The sequence below is a fragment of the Chlorocebus sabaeus genome, chromosome 2 (assembly GCF_047675955.1).
Source record: "Chlorocebus sabaeus isolate Y175 chromosome 2, mChlSab1.0.hap1, whole genome shotgun sequence".
Taxonomy (NCBI): Eukaryota; Metazoa; Chordata; class Mammalia; order Primates; family Cercopithecidae; genus Chlorocebus; species Chlorocebus sabaeus.
In genome coordinates this window covers 76108264-76135868 of record NC_132905.1, presented here as the reverse complement: position 1 = coordinate 76135868, position 27605 = coordinate 76108264, and the positions used below count along the sequence as shown (strand labels likewise).

Here is a 27605-nt window from a genome sequence, read left to right as displayed (position 1 = left end):
CATTTAAAATGCATCTGCACAGGTTGATCTTTACATTTGTGATTGATAGAGATTTTAAAAGAAATGTATTAACGAAAGATGCTTCGTAAGATTCTCAAGGTAATACAATTTGCAGAAACAACGTACATTTCTACTGAATTTAATGCATTTCTCAATGATAGTTTAGTGGCCACGTGAAACGCAAGTAATAGCTATGCTTATTTCCAGAATGACTGACTACATGCATACAAATATCTGTAGAAGACTCTAGTATGCAAAAAACAGTAACATAAAATAGAGATCCTCTAGCAACAAGACTTAACATAAAGATAACCTCTCCCATTTCTTCAAGCCAATATTCAGTTGATCACATTTTTTTTTTTTTAATTTTTTGAATCAATCATTCCTCATTTAACCTTGAGAACTTGCATGTTCCTTTTCATTTCCTCAGTCAGGACCAGTATTATTCCATTTAGCAACTTCTCCGCAGTACTAATAGCCTTGCGAGTGTCGTTCAGGAGCCTCTGCTGGTTACAGTGACAAGAGAAAAGCTTCTGCAGTCTGCCAGTTATCATGGTTTCTCACCGATTAGCAAGAACCATGACTCCTTACAGATCACCATTAAACCTGAGCTTTACTATTCTGTGTGTGGGCTTCTACCTTTAGGGAGGTACTAGTCAGTACCAGTAGGTTTCCATAAACTGAATTAGCACTACCACAAAGGTAAGATGATTGTGACTAGGTTAAACCCTCAAGAGAGGGAAATAAAACTTAAGAGGAAGCTAGATTTAAAAATAAATAAATATCAGGGTAGTGAAACATCATATAGACTAGGGTTTGTTAAACTCACACCTCTATCAACATACCAGCCAAAATCATCCACCCAGATAATAACCATGTTTCCCCTGCAAGCCAAGGCCCCATTATCACTGCCCTTATTCATTTCTTTTTTACAGCCACCTGCAGCAGACCTATTTTCTAAGCTCTATAAAAGACAGTCAACTCGTAATTACATCTTTTCAGTGGACACAGAGAGGGCCAGATAAACCACTCTCAAACCTCAGTAGACTGAATTACCTACCCTTGTATCAACACTTTGCAAAATGGAATAATGTGACTCTCACCTCCACCCTTTAAAGGAGTTAACAATAGCTAGTGAAAAGCTCCCAGAAGATGGCAGAAAGAGCAAATTAATGCAATTAAACAGACCAAAAACTAAATTCGAATCTGCCTACACGCTTCCTCTTTTTATACAGAAATATTGCTCAACAAAGTTACATATTCAAGTTTTGACTAAAGCTTCAAAAATAAGGTTATCATATGCTTTTAATTCCTTAAATATTCGGTTTTTAATTTGTACTACGACCATTCAGGAAAACGGGAATAATTCTACAAATAAATGTAAGTCATGAGAGAAATCAGAATTCTCTTAGTTAAGAGCATTTTTTTAAAACATGGAAAACGAAATTCTTTAACTCTTAAAACAACCTGTCTTAACTAGCCCTAAGGTGATTCCTGAGCCACTTGTGGGTAAAAATCAGAAGGGAAAAAAGTTCAATGACCTTGCAAATTACGAACTAAAAAACTGTAATGGTGTGATAGTCTATACAGCCTCAGGAAAACATCCGTCCGGAAACTGCTTTTTTTCTTTTGGAAAATTACTAGGAGGTTGGGGGAAAAGAGGGGAAAAAACGGGGAGGGAAGGTTGCAAATGGTTAAGATGCCAAACAGGAATCCAACCGAAGTGAAATACAACCTTCTCTGGCCCAACTGTCATGCAAACAACTTCTAAGCATCTTCAGATGTAAAGAAAAACAGTCATTGTGCACAGGCGTTAGCTGAATGTTCGAGAGTTGGATGAATGGGGAAGACTTGTTATACACCTAGTGGTGGGTGGATTTCACTAGGCTGCAGCCTCCACACAGCTTTTCTTTGCTGCACTGCAGAGGCGCCATCTTCTCCGTCTTAATCTTCACTCAATTCAATCCTTTTATCTGTACCCTAAAAAAAAGACCCTTCGGACCCTCCCCAGCATCCTGTGCCCCCAGGAGAACTAACTCAGAGTCCCCAGAGGTGCTAGGGAAGAGGCCGCGCCTTAATAAGACAAACGCCTCCTTGGATGCACAGGACAGAGCCCGTGCCTCCCCACCATCCGCCACTGCCCTTTCCAGACGCACACCCTACTCTCCGCCTTATTTCCTCTCCGCCAAGGACTTTACAGCCCAGCAGAGAATTAAGCCTCAGAGGTGATCCGAGGGTGGGAAGCAGAGGGGCCCCAAGGCTCCGCCAGAGGCCCCGGCAGCGTCTCTGCCCCCTCCAGGGCGGACGCACAGCCGGGGAGCCGGGCCGGAGTCTCGGTGGCGCACCGAGACTAACGCGGCTCGGCCCAGAGCGCCCGGGCCGGTGAGGGCGGGGTGTCGCGGCTTTTGTTCCCGGGGACCTTCTGCCTCTGAGGCAGAAGCTTAGGGTGCCAGCAAACTCCCGGGACGTCCAGGCTTGGCGAAGGTGCGGGGTGGCTATGGTTCTCCGACCCCTCCCATTTCTCGCAACTTACACAAAAGGGAGACGCGGAAATGCACAAAGTTTGCCTGCGGAAGACGGTGCGCGACCCCGGCGCCGGCTCGGGCTCGGGCTAGGGTCGCACTCAGGCGGCCGCCGCCAGCAACCGCGAAAGAGGAGGTTCGAACAAGGAAGGGGAGTGGGGGTGAGAGGGGAAGGTGAAACGAGGCGGAGAACGCAGGGAAAAGCGAGGGGCCCCTAGCTTCCCGGGCTGTCCCGACTCCTCCTCCTCCCCAGGGCCCAAGAGAAAGGAAAGGGCAACGATTCAAGAGCAGAGGACTGGCTTCAGGACGCTGCGTTTTCGGTTTTTCCACGTGCTCCTTCCCCCTTCCTCCCATCTGAATGTCTCTCGCCTCCCCCGGACCGCGCTTCCAAGGCAGGGACTGAGTCGGGGTCTGGGCTCAGGGTCGTCCCCTCCCCTTCTCGCCCCTGGCTGGCGCGGAACCAGGGAGCCCAGCGCCTCTCCTGCTCCCTCTCCGCGGGCCGGAGCGCGCGTCCCTGGGGCAGGGCTGGGCCGAAAGCGAGGATGCGCTGGACGTCCGCAAGCGGGGGCGGAGAGGAGAGGGGTCCCCTTGACGGACCCTCGGCTTCTCTGCATTAAAGACTTGCATTAAGGTCTTTGGGGGGATTGGGTCCCCGCCATGCCCGCCTCCCCCCGCCTTCCGAGGCGCGGCACCCACCTCCAGTGCCCGAGACGTCCAGGCGGCCAGCAGGAGCAGTGCCAAACCGGGCAGCATCGCGACCCTGCGCGGGGCACCGAGTGCGCTGCTGTGCGAGTGGGATCCGCCGCGTCCTTCCTCTGCCCGCGCCACCGCCGCCGTCTCCGGGAGCCCCCGCGCGCGCTGCTCCGGGTGCTCTCGCCTACCGCTGCCGAGGAAACTGACGGAGCAGGAGCGCGGCGGCGAGGCTCGGAGCCAGGCGAGTCAGCTGATCCGGCCCACCCCGCTCGGCACTCGAGAGAGACCCCTAGCGGCGCCGCCGGGGAGCTGCGCCCGCTTGCGCCGGGAGGGGCCCGCGCGCCCCGCGCCCACAGGTGCAGCGCCCTAGGCGCCGCCTGCACCACACGCGCCCTCCTCAGCTCCCCGGCCGACGGCCCACCTGGGCTTCGGGAACAGTGGGAGGGAGAGTCTGGGGCCAGGAGAGGGACGGTGCAGGATCAGGGAAAGGTGAGTCCTAGGACGCTGGGGCTCTAGAAAAGTCGGGAGCGCTCCCGCTCGTCCCCGTGAGCTTGAATCATCCGACCCCGCAGGCCTCCCGGGGGTGTGGTATAAAGGACTGCTGCTAGGGTGCGTTTTTATCCGCATTTCGTTTTTTCTCTCGGTTTGGAGAGGTGGGGCAGGCGTTTCTGGAAAAGAATGAGAACGAGTGAAGCTTAAAGGAAATAGGATTTTCTTTGCTTGTTGAGACAGCAAAAGCCTCGTTTTTTAACCCGCAACGTGAAAAGCAGCCACGAGCAACCTGGAATTTCTATCTTTAGAACGAACCAAAGGAGAAAGGCGCAGGACCTGGCAAAAAAGCGGGCAACCCATTTACTTCTTCTTGAAAGCAGAGGGTTCTGGGCTTGGGTTTTGTTTCTTTCTTATGTTTTTGTTTGTTTTGGTTTTGTTTTGTTAAAAGGGGCGGTCAGTGTGGATTTTGCGGGGGGCAGGGGTCTGTTTTTGTTGTTGTTAAGCAGGGATGTAACATCCGCCTGAGTTGGGGACGAAGGAAAAATTAGGAGAGATTATTCGTATTCGACCCCCGTAAATGAGGACTTCTGACCTCACACTCTGCCCTTGTTCTTCGTTGTGTCTGTCCTAAATTATAGAAATGAACCTTCTGCCACGCCACTTTCTCCTGGATTAAACACAAACTGTCCACTGTCCAGTTAGTGTCTAGTTTAGAATATTCTAGAACTGCCCATATGTATCCCCTGCTCTTGACCTAAAGTAGCATTAGTCACCAAGCCACACAGGGCTTGTAGGGAAGGACTGAAGCCAGGGAGTGCTCTGGCCCTTCCGAGGGCTGCACTGCAGCCTGCGTTCTCTCCCCTGCCCATTCCGCTGACAAGGGTGCCTAGGCCCGGGTAGGATGGCTCAGCCGGTGTGGTATAGATTTCCTTCCTGGGACGTCATTTCTGTACCAGCGCCCCTAAATGTTGTCTCATGGCTTTCCGTGCACTCGGCATTCGATCTTGACCCTTGGATTACTTTTGCACCTGAATGTCCTTTGAACGTCCTCAACAAAAAAGGGCAAATATTTGTTGTCATGCAGTATTTGTTTGTATGCTTCATGTCCTTCACTTCCTACGAAAGCCAAAGAGGCTGTTACTATTATGATTCCTATTTATCTATTTATACATCGGGAAAGTGAAACTAATGAACTCCCAAATCTAACAGCAAGTAAATGACGTGAAGTTGGGACAGCAGGGAAAAGCCTACAGTGACAGGACAGACCCAGTTGTTCACTTTCTACACCACATAAAGCCACCGCAATTCCCTATTTGTTCCAGGTCTGCATGAGCAAATAAGGCAAAAAAGAAGGCATCTGAATGCAAAGAGAAAGGTGGCCCAAAGCTACAAATTTTGCAGAGTCCATTGCAAAATGCAAATGTGAGACCTTTTGTTTCAAAATTAAGAATTTTAAGGCCGGGCCTGGTGTCTCATGCCTGTAATCCCAGCACTTTGGGAGGCCCAGGTGAGCGGATCACCTGAGGTCAGGAGTTCTAGACCAGCCTGGCCGACAGAGTGAAACCCCCATCTCTACTAAAAATGCAAAAATTAGCCGAGCATGGTTACTCATGCCTGTAATCCCAGCTACTCCGGAGGCTGAGGCAGGAGAATCGCTTGAACCTGGGAGGCGGAGGTTGCAGTGAGCCAAGGTCATGCCATTGCACTTCAGCCTGGGCGATAGAGCGAGACTCTGTCTCAAAAAAAAAAAAAAAAAAAATTTTAAGATGTCGATGGCAGAGCATTAAACCAAGCATGGGGCTCCTCCCACCACAGGGCCTGTAAGACTTCCCAGGGTTGCATGCCTGTGAAGCCAGCCCTGGGAAGGAGGAGGCAGTTTTAGTTTAAGAGTAAGAGACTTTTATTGAGCATGAAATTCAAAATTGTAGAGATGAGATCATAATCTATAAAAATTAAAGTTCTTAGATTTAGCAGTTTCTCTTTCCACTGTTGAAATTCACCACACTGACACATTCCCTGGTCAAGATGTTCCTGGGGGAAGAGGATTTGCTGCTGATTGCGTCAGGATGTGGACATTGCCTGCATGTTCTCCAGTTCCTTCACTATTCAGAGATTCTGATGGCTTTTTGCTTCTCAGTCAGTACCTCTGTTCTGCATTTAATGCCATTTCCTGCCCTGAGGTATCTTCCAGATCCTCTAAGCACCAAATACAGGAACATCCCTAGTTAGAATCCTGCTGAGTTGGGGAAGGAACCAACAGCCACTTGTCTGCTGGAATTCCTACAACAGCATCCCCATCCTAGGTTTCAGTGTCTCCATTTGTGAGATATTCATCGGCTTTCCAGGCTGTGCATTCTATCTTCAGGCATTTCTGGTTATTCGAATGTTCTTACCCCATTTAAAGCTCACATCCCCCGCCTTTAAACTCCCACTGAGATATCCTTGTATCCCCAGTGACCAAGCAGAATAATTCTTTTCCACACTTCAGATCTTTACACATTTGCCAGTGGTTTTCATGCTCCTTCCTCTAGAGTCTCCTCTTCACAAGGTAAAACAGGCACTTCCTTCAACAGTTACATATTGGCATGTTTTCTGGTTCCCTCCACACCTTGGCCGTTCTCTAGATGTGTTCTGGTTTGTCTGTGTCTTTTTACAGTACTCCACGTATGCTCTGACTACTGCAGCATGGGAGATGCTGCCTACCACTCTGCCTGGAGCCTCATGTTGCATTTGACTGTTTTAGTAACCGCATCCCACTGCAGACTCCAATTGGTCCAGATATCCCAGTTCTATTTTATGCATAGTCTGCTGGGCCACATTTCTGTCGTCTTGTGTTTAGGCTGTTATCTGCGCCCCATAAATATCACCAAAAGCAATCGTTAAGTCTGAGCCAGATGAGCATGTTAGACTGCCGGAACTTACCATAGACTGGGTGGATCAAACACCAGAAATGTATTTCCTCACATTTCAGGAGGCTGGAAGTCTGAAATCAAGGTTTTGGCTGGGTTGGTTACTTCTGAGGCCTCTCTCCTTGGCTTGCAGATAGCCATCTGCAAGTATTCTCCCTGTATTCTCACATGGTCTTCCCTTTGTGTTTTACTGTGTCCTAATCTCCTCTTCTTATAAGGACATCAGATATTGGGTTAGGATCCATGCTAATGACCTCATTTAACCTTAATTACATATTTGACCCTATCTCCAAATATGGTCACGTTTTGAGGTAGTGTCGGGTTAGGACTTGAACATATGAATTTGGGGGTGGGGGTACATAACAAGTAAGGACTTGGATTTAGAACAGCTAAGACTTATTCTATAATCCTGTCACTCATCTTTGGCCTTTATTTCCAATGAGCAATGGTTCTTTCATTTGCAGTTTGAAGATCATTCAACTCAACAGGGGAAAAAAAAAAAAAAAAAAGGAAAAGAAATGGAAGAGATCAACTTTCTCTGTCCTGCGTGAGTATTGCGTGGTGATCCCCATGCAGCTAGCTTACCCCTCCCGCAATCATCAGGCTCTGAAAAGAAAGAAAATGACCTTTTATACTTTCCTTTAGAAAGTTTTGTCAAAGCTTAAACACTGGCATTTGTTGACATTTAAAATCTGTATTAGTTTACTAGAGCTGCCATAACAAAATATCACAGACTGGGTGGCTTAAACCAAGAAATTTATTTTCTCACAGTTCCAGAAAAGTCTGAGATCAAGGTGCAGGTAGGATTGGAATCCTCAGAGGTTTGCAGATGGCTGCACCCTTGCTAAGTCCCCACATGTTCTTTCCTCTGCACAAGTACCTCTGATGTCTCTGTTTGTCCTAATCTCCTCCTCTTATAAGAATACCAGTCAGATTATATTAAGGTCCACTCCAGTGGACCTTAATTTAATTAGCTCTTCAGAGGCCCTACCCAAATACAGTCATGTTCTAAGGTACCGGGGGTTAGGGCTTCAACATATGAATTTTGAGGGAACATAAGTCTATAACCAAACTCCTAAAATTATTCTCACATTTTAAGCTACTCTCATGTCCATCCTTGGGAGTGGATTCCTTCTACTTTGTATTCATGTCCTTTTGAAATCAGAAAGCTTCCTAGGTAACTAGGATATCTCTTTAGCTGCTTCCTAGTTGAATATATGGATTATTTAGCCACTCCAGAGTTCCGGTAGTGTTAGAAATTACCATGCTTTCCATGAAGATGTGACCTTGCTGCCTATCATCTATGTTGGCAAACACAGTGATGTGTTTGAGAGTTCCACATGCCTCTTAACCTGTCTTTCCTCCCAAAACTGTATGCTGATTCCTCATCAAAGACCAGAATTAGATCCTGAATTGTATTCATTCTCATCTCTTTCTACCTTCTCTAAGACAGGACAGGGTTAACTTCTTTATCTTAACATCAATCTTCAATATCTACAGAAGTGTAAACTGTAAATAACATTGAAGCTTTGCATAATAAAATTCTTTCCCCCAGTGGTGGGCAGTTTTTCACATAGTAAGATTCTTTTAATCTTTTCTTTCTTTTTAATGAGTAGACATAAAGAAATGCTTAAATAAATATCAACTAACATGCCTACATTTAACTACACGTACCTAACAGACCTGAATATAGGCAGAGGATGTGACATTTTACTTACCCTTTTATTAAAGTTACTGCTTCATTTATTGGTCTTTACTTCACTAGTGCATCCATAAAATGTTTACATATTTTTTAAACAATAAAATAGTCTTAAAATTAGTCCTTCTCTGTAATAACTACATAAAACTGCTTTAGAGACAGCCTTCAGGTCAACTAAATTATATTTTACAAATGGGCTTAGGTATTTCAGTAGTAACTCTATGGAACAACAAAATTCACTGTTTAAGCAGGGACCAATATTGGCAGCTGGCTTCCATAACTTGTTTGAGGAATGTAGTAATTCCAAGGTTGCTGCAAGGACTAATGTACAAGAATATTCCTGTATTTTATGGAATAAAAAGGAAGAATAAGAGAGGAGAAAGAAGATAGTACCTACCAACCCCAGACGTAGGGAGTATGAAAATCCATCAAGTAGCCAGAAGATTTAATGGAGCCATGTGGGTCTTACATGTCAGTTCTTTTCCTGAGAGAACTTTGGATAACAGGGCAACAATATGCTCTGGTGGAAAAGAACTCAGGCCTTGAGAAAGCCTGACCACTACAGTTTCTGAAAAATGCTCCTTTCTTTAGGTAGTGTGGTGATGAATTGTAAAGGCACCCAGCACAGTGCCTGGTTTACCACAGAAATCAGTTCTTTTTTCTTGAGAGAACAGCAATTCACAAGAGCTGTCACTTAAGTGACCAGCATAATCCTGGCTTTGAGCTTGTACTGACTTTGCCAGGGGTGCCAGTTAGCACAATGGCTGTGAACCCCATGTTATTTATTTGGGTTCCCTAAGTAATGTTTTGCTAATACAAGCTCTAAATTTGTGAGTGATTTGCCCTTATTTTATTTATTTAATAAATAAATCAAAGGGGCATGATTTATTAATTTAATTAATTATTAGCGGTGGCACAGTCTTCGCTCACTGCAACCTCTACCTCCTGGACTCAAGTGATCCTCCACCTCAGCCTCCAGAGTAGCTGGGGCTACAGGTGCACACCACCATGTCCAGCTAATCTGTGTACTTTTTGTAGAGATGGGGTCTTGCCATGTTATCCAGGCTGGTCTTGAACTCCTGAACTCGTGATCCACCCTCCCTGATCTCCTAAGATTTGGGGATTTTAGGCATGAGCCACCATGCCTGATTGATTTACTCTTATTTTAATTTAAATAAAAGCAACTCAGGGTTAGCATCATATCAGGCTACTCTCACTTCTAGTATCTCTCTTGAGTGTGGGAGTAAGGAATGGAGCTGCAGCTAGTTTGCTGAGAACTAGACAAAAGCCTGACCACTCCCTAGGGCGTGTGCCTAGGATGTGAAAGATATGCCTCCTGTTTTCAGATGGCACAGTGCTTGGAAAGGCTGCTTGCCAGAGGTGTTGAAAGGATGCCACTGGGCTGGTCCTACACAATGGAAGGCCACATCACATGCTCCGAGAGAGTCACTCCCCAGAGCGGCTGCAGGAAGTCACAGCTCTGTGGCCTGGGATCCTTGCCAACACTGAATACTAGTGATAGACATTGGAGCTGAGGGGATATATGCTTCAAGGCAGCTGGACCTCTTTTTTTACTAGTCAAATCATACTTGGGGATTGTCTTTCATGTCCTGGAGACTTTGATGAGTAACTCGACTTTTAAAATCCAAGTGAAGGCTATGGCCAGAGAAGCATGACCTGAACCTAAAATGAATGGGAACATTGCAGTCTGACAAGCCTTGAGAATTCAGGTTCACATCGCCTAGTGAAACAACATCCTGAATGATGAAACACACACACAAACCAACCAACAATTTGTGATCTGAGATACCAAAACAGACACCCCTTTATCACCTAAGATGGACTGTAAGGTTAAGGAAACAAAGTTATCTACAGGGTTAGGGTTCGGGGACTGGCTGGCATGACCAATTACTCAATTTCTATGGCTCTAAACTCCCTAATGATAGGAACTATCAGACCCATCCTCTGATTTACAACCCAGACCACTGCAACTCTGATTGGACTGAGGATCACCCTTACAAACATTCTTTTCTGATAAGCAATTGCAGACCTGAAGCCAGTTTCAGCCAGTTTATAGAGGCTGTCCACAAATTGCCTTTGGGTCCTGTAGTCCACTTTTTGATGTAAAGAGCCAAATTCTACCTCATTTTAACATGAAAACCCTGCCCCAAAGTGTATATAGGATGTATGTCACATACGCGTTTACCCATTGCCCATGCACTCAGCTCCCCTCATAAATATGTATATCTTTTCCTCCAAACCTGCTGAATATGTATGACTCCATTGTGTGACATGGGCCCTGTGAGGCATGAAACCCAACTTGTCCTTCCCCTCTTTGAAGAGAGAGCACATTCAGCATATGCTGAAGACTATATCTTCCGGGTTTGCAAACTGATATTGCCAATAAAGCAATTTCTATTATTTAGCCCTCTATTATTTAGCCATCGCGATGGTCTTTTTGATAAATTCACAAAGGCACCATCAACTTTGTCCCTGAGCAAACACCCAACTTCATCCCTCAAATAACATTTTTGTCCCATGTGTAATTTATTCAGTTAAAGTAAATATAACTATTAGGAACAAAAGGGTTCAGTATTGGTAGATCAGCAAAAAATGTTTATATTCTCACTATAGGTGGGAATAAAAAAAAAGACTGGTACATTTGCTCCCATTAAAGAGCTAATGTTTGTATGAGAAAAATATCTGGGCAAAAGGAAAAAAAAACACAGTGAAAAAAAGTACATCAGTAAGTACAATTTAGCATAAAGTATTTGCGCATATATATGTGAATTCATCAGAAGAAAATTAAGCATCGGGCGTGGTGGCTTGTGCCTGTAATCCTAGCATTTTGGGAGGCTGAGGCAGGAGGATCACTTGAGCCCAGGAGTTCAAGACCAGTTTAGGCAACAAAGTGAGACCCTGTCTCTACAAAAAATAAAATATATTTTTTAAAATTTAAAAATTTTGGCCCGGCATGATGGCTCACACCTGTAATCTCAGCACTTTGGGAGGTCGAGGCAGGTGGGTTACTTGAGGTCAGGAATTTGAGACCAGCCTGGCCAACATGGTGAAACCCTGCCTCTACTAAAAGTATAAAAATTAGCTGGGCATGGTGGCAGGCACCTGTAATCTCAGCTACTCAGGAGGCTGAGGCAGGAGAATCACTTGAACCCAGGAAGCAGAGGTTGCAGTGAGCCAAGATCATGCCACTGCACTCCAGCCTGGCAAGAGAGCAAGACTTTGTCTGGAAAAAATAATAATAATTTAAAAAAAATTTTTAACAAGAAAATGAGAGTTACAGACTTGTAGCATTGGAAGGGTGAATAAGGGACATTCAGAGGAGGTTTTTTGTTTTTGTTTCTTTTTTCAGGGTATTTGATAGCAACCGTTAAGAAAGAAGAAAAAGAGGAAGTTCCAAGGAGAAACCATGTAAATACATCAAGAATGTTCATGCTGGGGGTGGTAAATGGGAGTTAGCTATAGGAAGAGATTTTGTTTTGTTTTGTTTTTGAGACTGAATCTTGCTCTGTCACCTAGGCTGGAGTGCGGTGGTGGGATCTCAGCTCACTGCAACCTCCGCCCCCCAGGTTCAAGTGGTTCTCCTGCCTCAGCCTCCCAAGTAGCTGGGATTACAGGCATGCACCACCATGTCCAGCTAATTTTTGTATTTTTTAGTTAGAGACAGAGTTTCATCATGCTGGCCAGGCTGGTCTCGAGCTCCTGACCTCAAGTGATCCGCCTGCCTCAGCCTCCCAAAGTGTTGGAATTACAGGTGTGAGGCACCACGCCCGGCCAGGAAGAGGTCTTAATGTTAGAAGAGCTGAGGAATTTAGGTCAGATGGAATGGGCAGCAGTGGCCAACTACTCACTACAGATTTCCCGATCATGATCTGACATTTTAACATTTCTAGAGGTTTGTCCACGGGCAAAGCAGAGGGAGATTTGGAGGATGAAAATGTTGAGATCAGGAAGAGAAGGAAGAAGAATGTGCCAGGGGTTCCAGGAATGACCACAGATAGGGTCTGTGAAAAGTTTGTGAAAAAATCACACAAGGACACCTTATTACTAATAAGGATGCCTAAAGATTACAGTGTGTCAAGCTGAGGACAGACGGGATCTCTGAACACTCGTGAGTTATATTGGGTTAACACTGCATGTCACAAATGAAGAGGTGAAAGAGTAAGGGGAAGAGAAGGGAGGGTTTATACCCAGTTCTGTCTTACCTGGACACCTTTAATGACAATGCTGAACTGCAAAGGAGAAAAAGTGATTTGAAAACTTTTTTTTTTTGAGACAGAGTCTCAATCTCACTGTCTTGCCTAGGTTGGAGTGCAGTGGTGTGATCTTGGCTCACTGCAACCTCTGCCTCCAGAACTCAAGCTATCCTCCTGCCTCAGCCTCCTGAGTAGGGGTGGGATTGCAGGCGCACATATGCCTGGCTAGGTTTTTTTGTGTGTGTGTTTTTTTTTTTTTTTTTTTTTTTTTTTGTATTTTTAGTAGATAGGGGTTTCACCATTGCCTAGGCTGGTCTTGAACTCCTGGCCTCAGGTGATCCACCTGCCACAGCCTCCCAAAATGCTGTGATTGCAGACATGAGCCACTGCACCCAGCCTGGAATCTTTTCTTTTAATGAGGGAAATAATAAGTTTAATTTTCATTTCGTATGTAGAAATCAGGTACGTGCAATAGGAATTAACTTGAATATGATGTATAAAGTTTGAAGGAAAGGTGAGTGATAGATGAATGAACATTGGTGATGTAACTCTAGAAGTTGTCTGTCATAACCGATGACTTATCCCCATCATATGTACTGAAAACTACTCAGATGAAGTTAACAACTTGATATTACAAAATAAGCATATATGTTTTGTGTCTGTAAGAACTTGATAGTCATTTGGAGACTTACTTAGTACTTGAGGGATGAGCTATAGATAGCCCTGTGTATTAGGGTTTTCCAAACCAACAGAACCAATGGGATATATATATAGATATACAAAGACACTTCTTACAGTAATTGGCTCAGGAGATTATAAAGGCCAAGAAGTCCCAACATGTGCCCCCTGCAAGCTGAAGAACCAGGAAAGCCAGTGTAATTCTTGCATCTGAGGCTGAAGGGCTGAAGAGTAGCTACTGGTATTGAAGGCTCAAGAACCTGGAGCTCTGAAGTCAAGGGCAAGAGCAGATGATGGATGTCCCAGCTTCAGAAGAGAGAGCAAATTTGCCTTCCTCCACCTTTTTTATGATTCCTATGCTCTGTTAATTGAATGATGCCCACTCACATCAGTGAGGATGGGTTTTGGTACCCAGTCTATTGATTCAAATGCTAATCTCTTCCAGAAATACTCTCACAGACTCGCCCAGAAACAGTATTTTACCAGCTATCTGGACATCCCTTAACCCAGGATGGGCTAAGGGACAAGTGGACACATAAAATTAACCACCATACCCTGTAAATACGTTATGAGAAGGGATCGAGTCATATTTCATACCAAGATTATTCTCCAATGCATAGATGCCTTGGAATAACACTTCTTATAAAATAATGAATAACATTTTCTAGCACAAGTTCCAAACTGTGTACCATGGAACCCTAGCTTGGTCGTATGTTGCTCAGTGTTGCATGCATACCCGAAAAGAGGTCTGTAATCAAGTAACTTTGAGAAATAGGAGGTTAAGTCAAATTAAACAAATATTTTCACTTTAAGATGCACACAGTTTTTTAAGATGATAATCTGCATTTTGAATTTTATAGAAGGTAGGTAGCTTCAGTATGTAGCATCATTCCCTCTCCCCATTTCTTTTTTCTTTTTCCTTTTTTTTTAGACATAGTCTCACTCTGTTCCCCAGGCTGGAGTGCAGTGGCAAGATCTCTGCTCACTGCAGGCTCTGCCTCGAGGGTTCAAATGATTCTCATGCCTCAGCCTCCCGAGTAGCTGGGATTACAGGTGTGTGCCACCATACCCAGCTACTTTTTGTGTGTGTGTGTGTGTTTTTAGTAGAGACGCGGTTTCACCATGTTGGCCAGGCTGGTCTTGAACTCCTGACCTCAAGTGATCCACCCACCTTAGTCTCCCAAAGTGCTGGAATTACACGCACACACGACCACACCTAGCTAATTTTTGTATTTTAGAAGAGACGGGGTTTCACTATGCTGACTGATCTCGAACTCCTGGCCTCAAGTGTTCCACGCGCCTGGGTCTCCCAAAGTGCTGGGATTATAGGCATGAGCCACCGTGCCTGCCTGGTTCCTCTCCCCATTTTTTGTTTTTGTTTGCTGCATCGACTCCTAGTGTTGCACAAAGCATGCTTTAGGGAACGTGGTTTGGAAGCATTCGAATTGAACCCTTGGATTTTTTTAGACCCTTGTAGAAGTGAAGGTTTATAGTGTACATTTTTGTCAAGGCAGATGGGTTCTTTTCACTGAAAGTTGTTTTCACACATGACCTTGAAAATAAATTAATAAAGAAAAAAGGTAGAAATATTAGGCTGACAGACATTTTAAAGTAGGGCATAAGATGCCATAAAAAGCCTTTTGAAAGTTTAAAATAGGAGTTAAAGTGTGTGTTATATGGAAGATACCAGATTAGAGTCTTTGAATATTTATTATATAAATGTGCAGGTATATGACCAGCTTCTTCCCAGTTTGGGGGAGAAATGGGACGGCATTCAGTTCACATTTGAGAGTGCTTCTCTTTAAATTTTCATAAGTGGAAAGGAAGAAGATCACTAAGTTTACAAAGACAAGTCTCAGAATAGGACTCTCCTTCACTGTATTGCCTTTAATCATCTGGTGGGAGGGCCCTCAAGAAGTGGCCAGGACCGTATGAAGATTGGTGAAGAGTTGCAAGGAGGAGAATTGAAGGAGACAGCTATGGGATTAATTTTGAGAGATGCCTTTACTGAAATGTCTCATAAAGTATACATGGAGAGCAAGGGCACGAGGAGATAGAGAACTCTCTGGGCCAAACAATAAATCAGAATTTCCATAGTTTTCCTCTGTTAGTCCTTATTGAAAAATTCGTTACTGCTAATGGTGTCAAGTGGCCCTGCCAACTCTCATTATTGTACCAAAAAGCAAAACAAGGAAAAGGTTTAGGGAGCCAAGTCTAAAAGGAATATCATTTATGTTTCCCAACAATCAGTAAAAACAGATTCTGTTACCTAAACCTTGCAGAACCAAGGGTCCTAATACTCACTTTATTCTGGCGAGTTTGTCCGTCTAATAAAAGATACTGACAGGCCAGGTTCTTTTCTCAGATAAACAGTAAAATAACATGGCTATAAACAGAAAAAAAATGGTGAAAACACAAATGTTGGTATATTAGGGCACTCTTGCATTGCTAAAAATAAATATCTGAGACTAGGTAATTTATAAAGAAAACAGGCTGGGTGCAGTGGCTCACGCCTGTAATCCCAGCACTTTGGAAGGTTGAGGTGGATGGACAACCTTAGGTCAGGAGTTCGAGACCAGCCTGGCCAACATGGCAAAACCTCATCTCTACCAAAAACACAAAAATTAGCTGGGTCTGGTGGCACACACCTGTAATCCTAGCTACTCAGGAGGCTGAGGCAGGAGAATCACTTGAGCCTGGGATCAGAGATACTGCCACTGCACTGCAGCCTGGGCCACAGGATAAGACTCCATCTCAAGAAAAAAGAGAGAGATTTAATCAGCTTATGATTCTGCAGGCTTTGCAGGAAACCTGATGCTGGCATCTGCTTGGCTTCTGGTGAGGCCTCAGGAAGCTTACAATCATGATGGAAGGTGAAGGGGGAGTAGGGATGTCACATGACCAGAGCGCAACAAGACAGAGCATGGTGCCACACACTTTTAAACAGCCAGATCTCATGAGAAGTCACTCATCACAAGGACAGCAACAAACAGATGGTGCTAAACCATTCATGAGAAATCCACCCCCGTGATCCTATCACCTCCTACCAGTCCCACCTCCAATACGGGGGATTACAATTCAACATGAGATTTGGGTGGATATAAATATACAAACTATATCATTCTGCCCCTGGCCTCTCTCAAATCTCATGTCCTTCTCTCATTTCAAAATATAATCATGCCTTCCCAACAGTCCCCAAAAATCTTGACTTGTTCCAGCATTAACTCAAAAGTCCAAAGTCCAAGTCCAAAGTCTCATCTGAGACTCATCTCTTTCCATCTATGAGCCTGTAAAATCAAAACAAGTTATTTACTTCCAAGATATAATGGGAGAACCAGCATTGGGTAAATATTCCCATTCCAAAAGGGAGAAATCAGAGAAACCAAAAGAAAGGGACTATAGTCTTCATGTAATTTCAAAACCCAGTAGGGCAGTCATTAAACCTTAAAGCTCCAAAATAATCTCCTTTGACTCCATGTCCCACATCCAGGGCACACTGGAGCAAGGGGTGGGCTCCCAAGGCTATGGGCAGCTCTGCCTCTGTGGCTTTGCAGCTGGGTACAGCCCTCATGGCTGCTCTCACAGATTGTTGAGTGCTATGACTTTTCTAGGCACAAGGTGTAAGCTGCTGGTAGATCTACCATCCTCAGGCCTAGAAGGCAGGGGCCCCCTTCTCACAGCTCTGCTAGGCCATGCCCCACTGGGGACTCTGTGTGGGGTTCCAACACCATACTTCCCCTTGTCACTGCCCTAGTAGAGGTTGTCTTTGGAGGCTCTGCACCTGCAACAGTTTTCTGCCTGGGCACCCAGGCTTTCTTGTACAGCCTCTGAAATCTAAGTTGAGGCTGCCAAGCGTTCTTCAATCTTATATACTGTGCACCTACATACATAACACTGTGTGGAAGCCTCCAAGTCTTATGGCTTGCATTCTCCAAAGCGGCAGCCCAAGCTGTACCTGGGTCCCTTTGAACCGCAGCTGGAGCTCGAGTGGCTGGGATATGGAGAGCAGTGTTCCAAGGCTGTGCAGGGCAGTGGGGCCTTGGGCCTAGCCCACAAAACCATTCTTTCTTCCTAGGCCTCTGGGTCTGTGAGGGAAGGGGCTGCTGCAAAGGTCTCTTAAATACCTTCAAGGCCTTTTCCCCATTTTCTTGGATATTACTATCTGGATTCTTTTTAGTTAGGCAAATACCTCTAGCAAGTGGTTTGCTCTGCAACCTGATTGGATTCTTCCCATGAAAATGGGCTTATCTTTTCGAACACATGGCCAGGCTGCAAATTTTCCAAACTTGTATGCTGTCCTTCCCTTATGAGTTCCAGCTTTAAGTCACTTCTTTGCTCCCATATCTGAGTTGGGCTGCTAGAAGCAGCCAGATCAATTCTTGAATGCTTTGCTGCTTAGAAATTTCTTTTGCCGGATACCCATCACTCACAAGTTCAAACTTCCACAGATTCCTGGGGCCTGAAGACAATGCAGCCAAGTTCTTTGCTAAGGCATAGCACATGTGACCTTTGCTCCAGTTCCCAAGAAGTCTCTCATTTCCATCTGAGACGGTGGCATGCCTGGACTTCACTATGCATATTTCTGTCAGCTTTTGGTGACAACCATTTAACCAGTCTCTAAGAAATTCCACACTTTCCCTCATCTTCCTGTCTTCTGAGCTCTCCAAATTCTTCCAACCTCTGTCCAGTTCCAAAATCACTTCCATATTTTCAGATAGCTTTATAGTAATGCCCCCATTTCTCAGTACCAATTTTCTGTGTTAGGTCGTTCTTGCATTGCTATAAAGAAATACCTGAGATGGGTAATTGGTAAAGTAAAGAGGACTATTTCCCTCACACTTCTGCAAGCTTTACATGAAGCACAGTGCTGGCATCTGTTTGGCTTCTGGTGAAGCTTTAGGGAGCCTTCAATCATGGTAGAATGCAAAGGGGAAGCAGGCACGGCACATGGTGAACGCATGTGATGAGGAGAGAGAGAGCAGTTGGGGGTGTTGCCCCACACTTTTATTGAGACCAGATCTCATGTGAACTCAGAGGGAGATCTCACTTATCACCAAGGGAGTGGCCCAAGCCATTCATGAGGGATCCACCTGCATGATTCAGACACCTCCCACCAGCTTCCACCTCTAACACTGCGATTACACCTCAACATGAGATTTCGACAGGGTCAAATATCCAAATTATACCACTTAGTTTTCAGGTCATTCCAGAGCACTAGCTCTACCCTGGCTTAAATCCTGAAAGATATCAAATTTATGCTAGTTTTTGACCAACATAAGAAAACAGGTCAAAGATTTGCTTAGTCGATTGTACCATTTCTGCCTTAACTACTTGGGAGCTACTGGGAATTTCTATTTTTAAAATCAGGTTGTATCAAGATTGTTTGGTGCTTTTTCTTTTTTCTTTTTTCTTTTTGTTTGAGACAGAGTCTTGCTCTGTTACCCAGGCTGGAGTGCAGTGGCATGATCTCTGCTCACTGCAAACTCCACCTCCTGGGTTCATGCCATTCTCCCACCTCAGCCTCCTGAGTAGCTGGGACTACAGGCGCCTGCCACCATGCCCGACTAATTTTTTGTGTTTTTAGTAGAGACGGAGTTTCACCATGTTAGCCAGGATGGTCTTAATCTCCTGCCCTTGTGATCCACCCGCCTTGGCCTCCCAAAGTGCTGGGATTACAGGTGTGAGTCACTGCGCCCAGTCCTGTTTGGTGCTTTTTGGCCAAAATAACTCCAAAAGCCATAAACAGACTATAGCTAGAAAAAGGCAGACAAAGGTATTAGAAACCAAGCTTAAGTAACTCAAGTCTTTAATGCTGTCTTACTAGTCTCAACAATTCAACACCTAGGAAACATCCACAGAAGACATTTTATCAATCAAAACAAAGAAGCTCGGGCAAGCACAGCGATGTGTGCTCACTAAAGGTAGACTTGTTTTTGAAATTAGTTTTCAGTGATACTCATTCAGTGTAAGATTTAGTCTCCATAAACTGAAGCACAGCACAACTTGAAGCTTTACTGGACCGTTGGGAGTGAGAAGCAGTTCTGTAAGGTGTCTGTGATTAAGTAACAGTTTCATCCTCATTTTTCAAGCTCAGAGCTCTCTACACTTTCACATGCTTGAAGACAAGATGTTGAACAATTGGCCCAGAGGATTTTTTTCCTGTCATTTATGTAATCTTCTGGTAAGGAAGGAAGGATGTGACTTAACATGATTCTCCTTCAATCTGAACATGCCAGTGTACCTTCTTTCCCATCCCATTTAATATATACTCTGTGCCTGTTTTTGTTGTTGTAGTTGTTGTTTGTTTTTTGAGACACTCTGGTCTCACTCTGTTGCTCAGGCTGGAGTACAGTGGCATAATCATGGTTCACTGCAACCTCAACCTCCAGGGCTCAAGCAATCCTCTTACCTTAGTCTCCTGAGTAGCTGGGACTACAGGTGGGTACCACCATGCCCAGCTAATTTCTTCAAATTTTTCGTAGAGATTGGGTCTTACTTTGTTGCCCAGGCTGATCTCAAACTCCTGGGCTCAAGTCTGCCAAAGTGCAGGGATTGCAGGAGTGAGTCACTGTGTCTGGCCTCTGTGACTATCTGAAGTCTCTTTATCACAACTCCTGTTTTTCACAGCTCCTGTTAGTTGAGGAAAAAACATCTGGAATTACAGTGTTTACAACTGAAAGGGATGAAGTAGTCATTTAGGCCAAGTCTTTAATTTGATGAGGATTTACTGGAGAGCCAGATAAATGAAGTCCTTTGCATACGGTCATTTGAATATTTATTGGCAAAGCTTGTCCTTTGTCCCCCTGACTTCTCATTTCATCTTGTGGTGCTTCCAGGATATGGCCACTTGGCTAGACCTGAGTCATAAAAGCAATGGGGCGCTAAGACCAGCCATACTATATGAAGTGGTGACAGTTTCCTCATCTAAAGTTGGGTTATCTTTCTAGAATCTTAGAGTTGGAACCCAAATCAGAAATCAACTGTTTGATCCTCCCACCAAGGCAAGTGTCTCTCTTGCAATATTCTTGAGACAATCATCTGGTTTCTGCCTCCTTACTTCCTATTATCAGGAGCCAGCTTCAGGAAATATAACATTTCACTAGAATTTTTATGTTGTTACGTTTAGCTAAAATTTATCTTCTCTTCATTTCCGTCCTTATATCCCAACACTGCCCCATGGAGTAACACCAAATGCAAAGACAAACTGTGCTTTTGGCCACAGGACACTCCTTTAGAAGTGTTAAAATACTTACCCAGTATTTCCTCAAGCTTCTTTTTTTTTCCTCAAAGCTAAATATCTGAGTTGTGTAAACTGTGCCTTACAGGTTACAGTTGCTGGATCCCTTGTGATGCTGATCTTTGGATGTATTCCTTTTGGCAAATGACTGTATCCTATTTATCCACTAATTCGACAGATATTTAATAAGCACCTACTAAGTTGACGGAGATTTTAAAAATACAAGCATGTGAATAAGAAAATATACAAAGTAGTATATAACAATACAGGCTGTGAAGAAAAGTTAAGCAGAGCAAGGGGAGGTGGAAAATTTGTGTATGGTTAGGAGCTTGGTGCCTTGCTATTCTGTTAATACTCACAGTGATCAGGAAAGGCCTCACTGATGTAGTGAGCTTTGAGCAAACATGTAAAGGAAATGAAGGAGGAAGACTTGCCACTGTCTGGGGAGAGAGGATTTGGGCATAGAGAATAGCTCCTGAGGCAGAAATAAGTCTAATGGGTTTGGAGAACAGCAAGGTGGCCCTTGAGGCTCCAGTGGAGGGCGTGAGTGGGAGAGTGGGAGGAGGTGAGGTCAGGGAGGTTGTTACAGGCTAAGTGGTGTCTCCCTGGAATTCATATGTTGAAGCCATAAGCCCCAGAACTTCAGCACATGACAGTGTTTCGACATAATGTCTTTAAAGACCTAAAATGAGGTCATTAGGGTGGGCCATAATCCAATATGACTGATTTTCTCACAAGAAGAGGAAATTAGGACACAGATGGGCACAGAGGGAAGACCATGTGATGACACAGGGAGAAGAGAGCCATCTATAGCTATAAGCCAAGCAGAGAAGCCCCCAGAGAAGCCAATCCTGTTGACACCTTCATCTCAGGCTTCCAGCCTCCAGAATTGTGAGAAAATAAATTTCTGTTGGTTAAGTCACCCAATCTGTGGTACTTTATTATGGCTGCCCTAGAAAGCTAACACAGAGGGGAAAAGGGCCAGATAGTGTAAGACCTTGAAAACCATTTTCAGTTCTTTGAGCAGAAGGGGAGCCAGCGAGGGTTTCTGAGCAGATGAAGGTGATGATTTGGCTCATATTTTAAAAGCATCACTCTAGCTACTGTACTGAAAGCAGTCTATGGGGAGGCAAGGACAGAAGGAAGAAAACCAGGAGGAGGCTGTTGCAGAAATGTACATGAGGGTGGAAGGCGGTGAGGAGAGGGAAATTTTGGAATATATTCTGAAGTTAGAGCCAAAAGGATTTTCTGATGAACTGGAATTGTGATGTGAGAGAAAGAAAGGAGTCAAAGATGACCCAAGGCTTTTGGCCACAGCAACTTGGAGAATGGAGTTAACATTCATCGAGATGGAAAGGACTGTCGGAGCAGTGGGCTTTTTTTTTTCTTCTTCAGCTTTTAAGTTGAGGGGTACGTGTGCAGAATGTGCAGGTTTGTTACATAGGTAAACGTGTGCCATGGTGGTTTGCTGCACAGATCATCCCATTACATAGGTATTAAGCCCTGCGTCCATTAGCTATTCTTCCTGATGGAGCAATGGGTTTTAAGGGGGAGGACCAAGAGTTCAGTATGGACACATTAAGATTAAGATGCCTACTCATCTTTGAGTTTGAAGTGCCAGCTAGGCTGTTGGATGTATGAATTTAGAATTCAGAGGAGTGGTCAGGGTAAAGATACAGATGGTACTGAGTGAGATCACTTAGGGTGAAATGAGGACAAAAAGAAGGATTTGGAAGCTGGGGATGGTGGCTCATGCCTGCAATTCCAGCACTTTGGGAAGCTGAGGTGAGTGGATCACTTGAGGCCAGGAGTTCAAGACCAGCCTGGCCAGTATGGCAAAACCCTGTTTCTACCAAAAATAGAAAAATTTGCCAGGCGTGGTGGCAGGTGCTATAATCTCAGCTACTCAGGAGGTTGAGGCATGAGAATGGCTTGAACCTGGGAGACAGAGGGTGCAGTGAGCTGAGATGGTGCCACTACACTCCTGTCTGGGCCACAGAATGAGACCCAGTCCCCCTGAAGTCCCCACAAGTAAAGGATTTGGGATTAAGCCCTACTGTACTTGGAAATGTTGAGGTTGTTAAGATGAGCAGGAACCAGAGAAGCGAGCAGAGGAGGGGCAGCAAGTGGAGTAGGAAGAGAAGGAGGGTGGTTTCCAAGAAGCCAAGTCGAGAATGTGTTTCATGAGGACAGAATGACTACTGGGTTAATGCTGCAGATACTGTGTGTTTAGTAAGATAAGGACTGCATTGTATTTAGTGATAGAGACATCACTGATGACATTGACAAGAGCCAGATCAGAATGGTGGGGACAGAAGTATGATTTGAGTGGGCTCAAGAGAGAGTAGGGAAAAGAACTTTGAGTCAGCAATGATTAAAATATTCTTTTGGAGGACTTTTGCTGTGAAGGGAACAAAAACCTGAAGGTAGCTAAAGGGAAATACGAAGAGAAGGTAATTTTATTATTATTTTTTGAGACAGAGCTTACTCTGTCACCCAGGTTGGAGTGCAGTGGTGGGATCACAGCTCACTGCAGGCTCAACCTCCTTCACTCAAGGGATCCTTCTATTTCAGCCTTCCGAGTAGCTGGAACTACAGGCACATGCACCACACCCAGCTAATTTTTTTATAAGCTTGAGCCCAGGAGTTTGATACCAGTCTGGGCAACATAGTGAAACACCATCTGTACAAAAAAATACAAAAATTAGTGCTCGCTTCAGCAGCACCTATACTAAAATTGGAACAACACAGAGAAGTTTAGCACAGCCCCTGTGCAAGGATGACACGCACATTCATAAAACGTTTCATATATTTGTAGAAGTACATAGAAAAAAAACACCAAAAATTAGCCAGATGTGGTGGCGTGTGCCTGTGGTCCCAGCTACTTGGGAGGCTGAGATGGGAGAATCACCTGAACCTGGGAGATTGAGGTTTCAGTGAGCCGTGATTGCACCACTGCACTCCAGCTTGGGAATGGAGTATCGCCCATGCTGGTCTTGAATCTCTGGGCTCAAGCGATCCTCCTGCCTCAGCCTCCCAAAGTGCTTGGATTACAGGTATGAGCCGCCATACCTAGCAAAGAGGCTTTTTAAAAAATTGAATATGTGACAATATATTTGTATGCAGAGGAGAATGATTCTGTAACAAAGGAAAATGAACAAAGCGGGAGAGGGAACAATTGTTGGAACAATGTCCTAGAGTGTAAGAGAGAATGGCACACAGAATACAAGTGCAGGAGTTGGTCTTAGATGGGACTAACATCTCTAGCTATGTTGCCTTGTAGACAGCCACACGTAGCTATTTAAGTGTGAATTAATTTAAAATGAAGACAATCAAAATTTTTTCTGGGCATGCTAGGTGGCCCATGCCTGTAATCCCAGTACTTTGGAAGGTCGAGGTGGGTAGATCACCTGATGTCAGGAGGTTGAGATCAGCTTGGCCAACATGGCAAAACCCCATCTCTACTAAAAATACAAAAATTAGGCTGGGCGCGGTGGCTCACGCCTGTAATCCCAGCACTCTGGGAGGCCAAGATAGGCGGATCACGAGGTCAGGAGATCGAGACCATCCTGGCTAACACAGTGAAACCCCGTCTCTACTAAAAAATACAAAAAACTAGCCGGACAAGGTGGCGGGTGCCTGTAGTCCCAGCTACTCGGGAGGCTGAGGCAGGAGAATGGCACAAACCCGGGAGGCGGAGCTTGCAGTGAGCTGAGATCCAGTCACTGCACTCCAGCCTGGGCGACAGAGCGAGACTCCATCTCAAAAAAAAAAAAAGATACAAAAATTACCTGGGTGTGGTGACACACGCCTGTAGTCCCAGCTACTCAGGAGGCTGAGGCAGGAGAATCACTTGAACCCGGGAGTCAGAGGTTGCAGTGAGCTGAGATTGTGCCACTGCACGCCAGCCTGGATGGCAGAGCAAGACTCCATCTCAAAAAAATAATAATAATAAGTTGTGCTAGCCATATTTCAAGTGTTCAATTGCCATGTATGGCTAGTGACTATAGTACTAGACAGCACCAACAAATAATATTTTGGACATTACAGAAAGATCTGCTGGGCAGGCCTGAGCTGAGAAATGAGGGAAGACAGACATATGTGTGAGCACCTATGCAGAGAGGTGAGTAGATGTGGTGGGGGGAGCTTGTGGAAAGTCTTTCCTGATTTCTTCTGTGTCTCACTTAAGGCTACTCAGGAGAAGTACCTGGAGCTTTGAGGAAAAGGTACGGACTATATCTCTAGGAGATAAAGAGAGTGAGGGGACATGGGGAAAACGGCAGGATTGCAGGACAACTTTTAAGATCCACTTCAGGCCAGCACAGTGGCTCAGACCTGTCATCCCTTTTTTAAAAACTTTGAGACAGGGTCTTGTGCTATAACCCAGCCTGGAGTGTGGTGGAGCAATCTCGGCTCGCTGCAGCCTCAACCTCCTTGACTCAAGTGATCCTCCCATATCAGCCTCCACTACACCCGACTAATTTTTGTATATTTTGTAGAGACAAGGTTTCACCATGTTGCCCAGACTGGTCTCAAACTCCTAGACTTAAGCAATCTGCCAGCCTTGGCCTCCCAAAGTGCTGGGCATAAGCCACCACACCTGGCCACACCTGTAATCCCAACACTTTGGGAGACTGAGATGTGGGAATTGCTTGAGGCCACTTCAAGATCATCCTGGACAACGTAGTGAGACCCCATCTCAACAAAAAAGAATTTTAAAAGTTAGGTGTGGCCAGGTGTGGTGGCTCATGCCTGTAATCCCAGCACTCTGGGAGGCTGACACGGGCAGATCACAAGGTCAGGAGATTGAGACCATCCTGGCTAACATGGTGAATCCCCATCTCTACTGAAAATACAAAAAATTAACCGGACGTGGTGGCGGGCGCCTGTAATCCCAGCTACTCAGGACGGTGAGGCAGGAGAATGACGTGAACCCAGGAGGCGGAGCTTGCAGTAAGCAGAGATCGCGCCACTGCACTGCAGCCTGAGCAACAGAGCGAGACTCTGTCTCAAAAAAAAAAAAGTTAGTCACATATGGTAGTTGTATTAGTCTGTTTTCATGCTGTTTTTAAAAGACATACCCAAGACTGGGCAATTTACGAATAAAGAGGTTTAATTAACGTACAGTTCCATGTGCCTGGGGAGGCCTTACAATCCTGGCGGAAGGCAAGGAGGAGCAAGTCACATCTTACGTGGATGGCAGCAGGCAAAGAGAGAGCTTGTGCAGAGAAACTCCCATTTTTATTTTTAAGCTATCAGAGCTCATGAGACTTACTCATTATCATGAGAACAGCATGGGAAAGATCCACCCCCATAATTCAATCATCTCCCTCTGGGTCCCTCCACAACGTGTGTGAATTATGGAAGCTGCAAGATGAGATTTGGGTGGGGACACAGAGCCAACCCAGATCTGTGGTGCTCACCTGTAGTGCTACCTACTTGGGGGTCTGAGGCCAGAGGAGCCCTGGAACCCAGGAATTTGAGGTTGCAGTGAGCTATGGTGGATCACTGCACTCCAGAGCCAGCCCCTGTCTCTAAAAATAATTTTTAAAATATCCACTTTAGGTTAGTGATCTCTAATTTAGGGAGACCAGTCAGCATGCTGTGGAGTTTTTTCCAACTTACGTTCACTGGCATGACTGCACTGTTAGTGTAGACAGAAAGCTGGGGCTCGTCCAATGAGTGGTTCTCTGTCCTGGCTGCATGTTAGAATCACCTGGGTGAGTTATTTAAAAAAAAAAAAAAAAAAAAAAATCAGAAGCCTTATCCTTATAGCCAAAGGATCTGATTGAACATTCTGAAAATGGGGCCTGAGCAACAAACACTCATTTAAAGCTCCCAAGGTGATTCTAACACAGCTTTTTTTTTTTTTTTTTTTTGAGACAGGGCTTCACTCTGTTGCTCAGACTGGAGTGCAGTGGCGCCATCTTGGCTCACCACAACCTCTGCCTCCCAGGCTCGAGCGATTTTCCTGCCTCAGTCTCCCAAGTGGCTGGGATTACAGGCGCATGCCACTACCACCTGGCTAGTTTTTTTTTTTTTTTTTTGTATTTTTAGTAGAGATGGGGTTTCACAGTGTTGGCCAGGCTGGTCTTGAATTCCTGACCTCAAATGATCCACCCGCCTCGACCTCCCAAAGTGCTGGGATTACAGGCCAGATATGTGTTTAAGAACCAGTGAGTTAGAGTAAGAATGTGGAGGAAATGGGCGGAGAAGAGATGAAGGATGGGGAACTGTGTTACTGATGGAGGTGGGTTCCACAGGTGCAAAGAAAGGCACGTGGGGTTTGTGCAGGGATGGGGGACAGGATCAGATTGAGAAGTGTTCAAGGCTGATGAGTGATGAGAGATGGGCTGGGAATTTAGGGCTTCTTGGGTGACAAATACAAATTTGGTAGAGGGCACATGGAGATCTGCCCTGCTGGTCTAAATCAGCACAATCAACATAAATGTAGTAAAAACCATACAGATAATTTTAAATCTTTTATTGACCTTACTAGAAAAGAAACAAGTAAACTTAGTTTAATAGTATGTTTTGTTATCCAATGTATGCAAAATATTATTTCTTTTGTTGTTGTTGTTTTTGCAAATTTCTTTAAAAAAAAATAATAGAGACAGGGTCTTGCTATGTGGACCAGGCTGGTCTCAAACTCCTGGCCTCAAGCAATCCTCCCACCTCAGCCTCCCAAAGTGTTGGGACTACACAAATGAGCCACCACACCTGGCTCCAAATATCATTTCAACATACAATCAGTATAAACATTCCTGAGATATTTGACATCCTTATTTTTTTATAGTTAGTCTTCCAAGTTTGGTGTGCATTTTACACTTCAAGCACATCCCAGTTCAGAGCAGACACATTTCAAGCGCTCGGTAACCATATGTGTAGTGGACTATGCTGGTCTAGGTGGTGGTGATGAGGTTGCAAAAGTTGGATGATTTCTACAGAACATTCCTTTCAGAATACAAACGTACTATAATATATTCAATCTTAAGGCAGCTGTATATGATTATATAGAAATATGTTCTTATTTAACCCAATATAGCTTTTCCAGAAAAGTATCATGAAAGTCTTAGTCCCATGCTCTGCTAAAGTCCAAAAATTCCATGTTGGCCACACTGATCTAATAGAGATTGGTCTGGCATGAATTTCCGGGTGAAC

At 44.7% G+C, this 27605-nt stretch overlaps 1 protein-coding gene, 1 long non-coding RNA gene and 1 other non-coding gene across 13 annotated transcripts in view; 2 read left to right on the top strand and 1 right to left on the bottom strand.

The window, feature by feature from the left end:
• The window catches only part of APP (amyloid beta precursor protein), a 283764-nt gene extending 280313 nt beyond the window's left edge, over positions 1 to 3451 (bottom strand). For all 6 annotated transcript variants that reach the window (XM_007966044.3, XM_007966048.3, XM_007966059.3 and 3 more), the window contains exon 1: positions 3219 to 3451. In XM_007966044.3, coding sequence (XP_007964235.2) covers positions 3219 to 3275 — 57 coding nt within the window. In that variant the 5' untranslated portion in view covers positions 3276 to 3451. The remainder of the gene's footprint in view (positions 1 to 3218) is intronic.
• An 85-nt stretch (positions 3452 to 3536) lies between these two features.
• The window catches only part of LOC103217700 (uncharacterized), a 326662-nt gene continuing 302593 nt past the window's right edge, over positions 3537 to 27605 (top strand). For all 6 annotated transcript variants that reach the window (XR_012090630.1, XR_012090627.1, XR_012090631.1 and 3 more), the window contains exons 1-3: positions 3537 to 3704; positions 7081 to 7163; positions 24495 to 24567. This is a non-coding gene — a long non-coding RNA (uncharacterized lncRNA). The remainder of the gene's footprint in view (positions 3705 to 7080; positions 7164 to 24494; positions 24568 to 27605) is intronic.
• LOC119621521 (U6 spliceosomal RNA) lies at positions 23152 to 23258 on the top strand. The gene has a single exon (XR_005238078.1). It is a non-coding gene; the product is annotated as a U6 spliceosomal RNA (small nuclear RNA).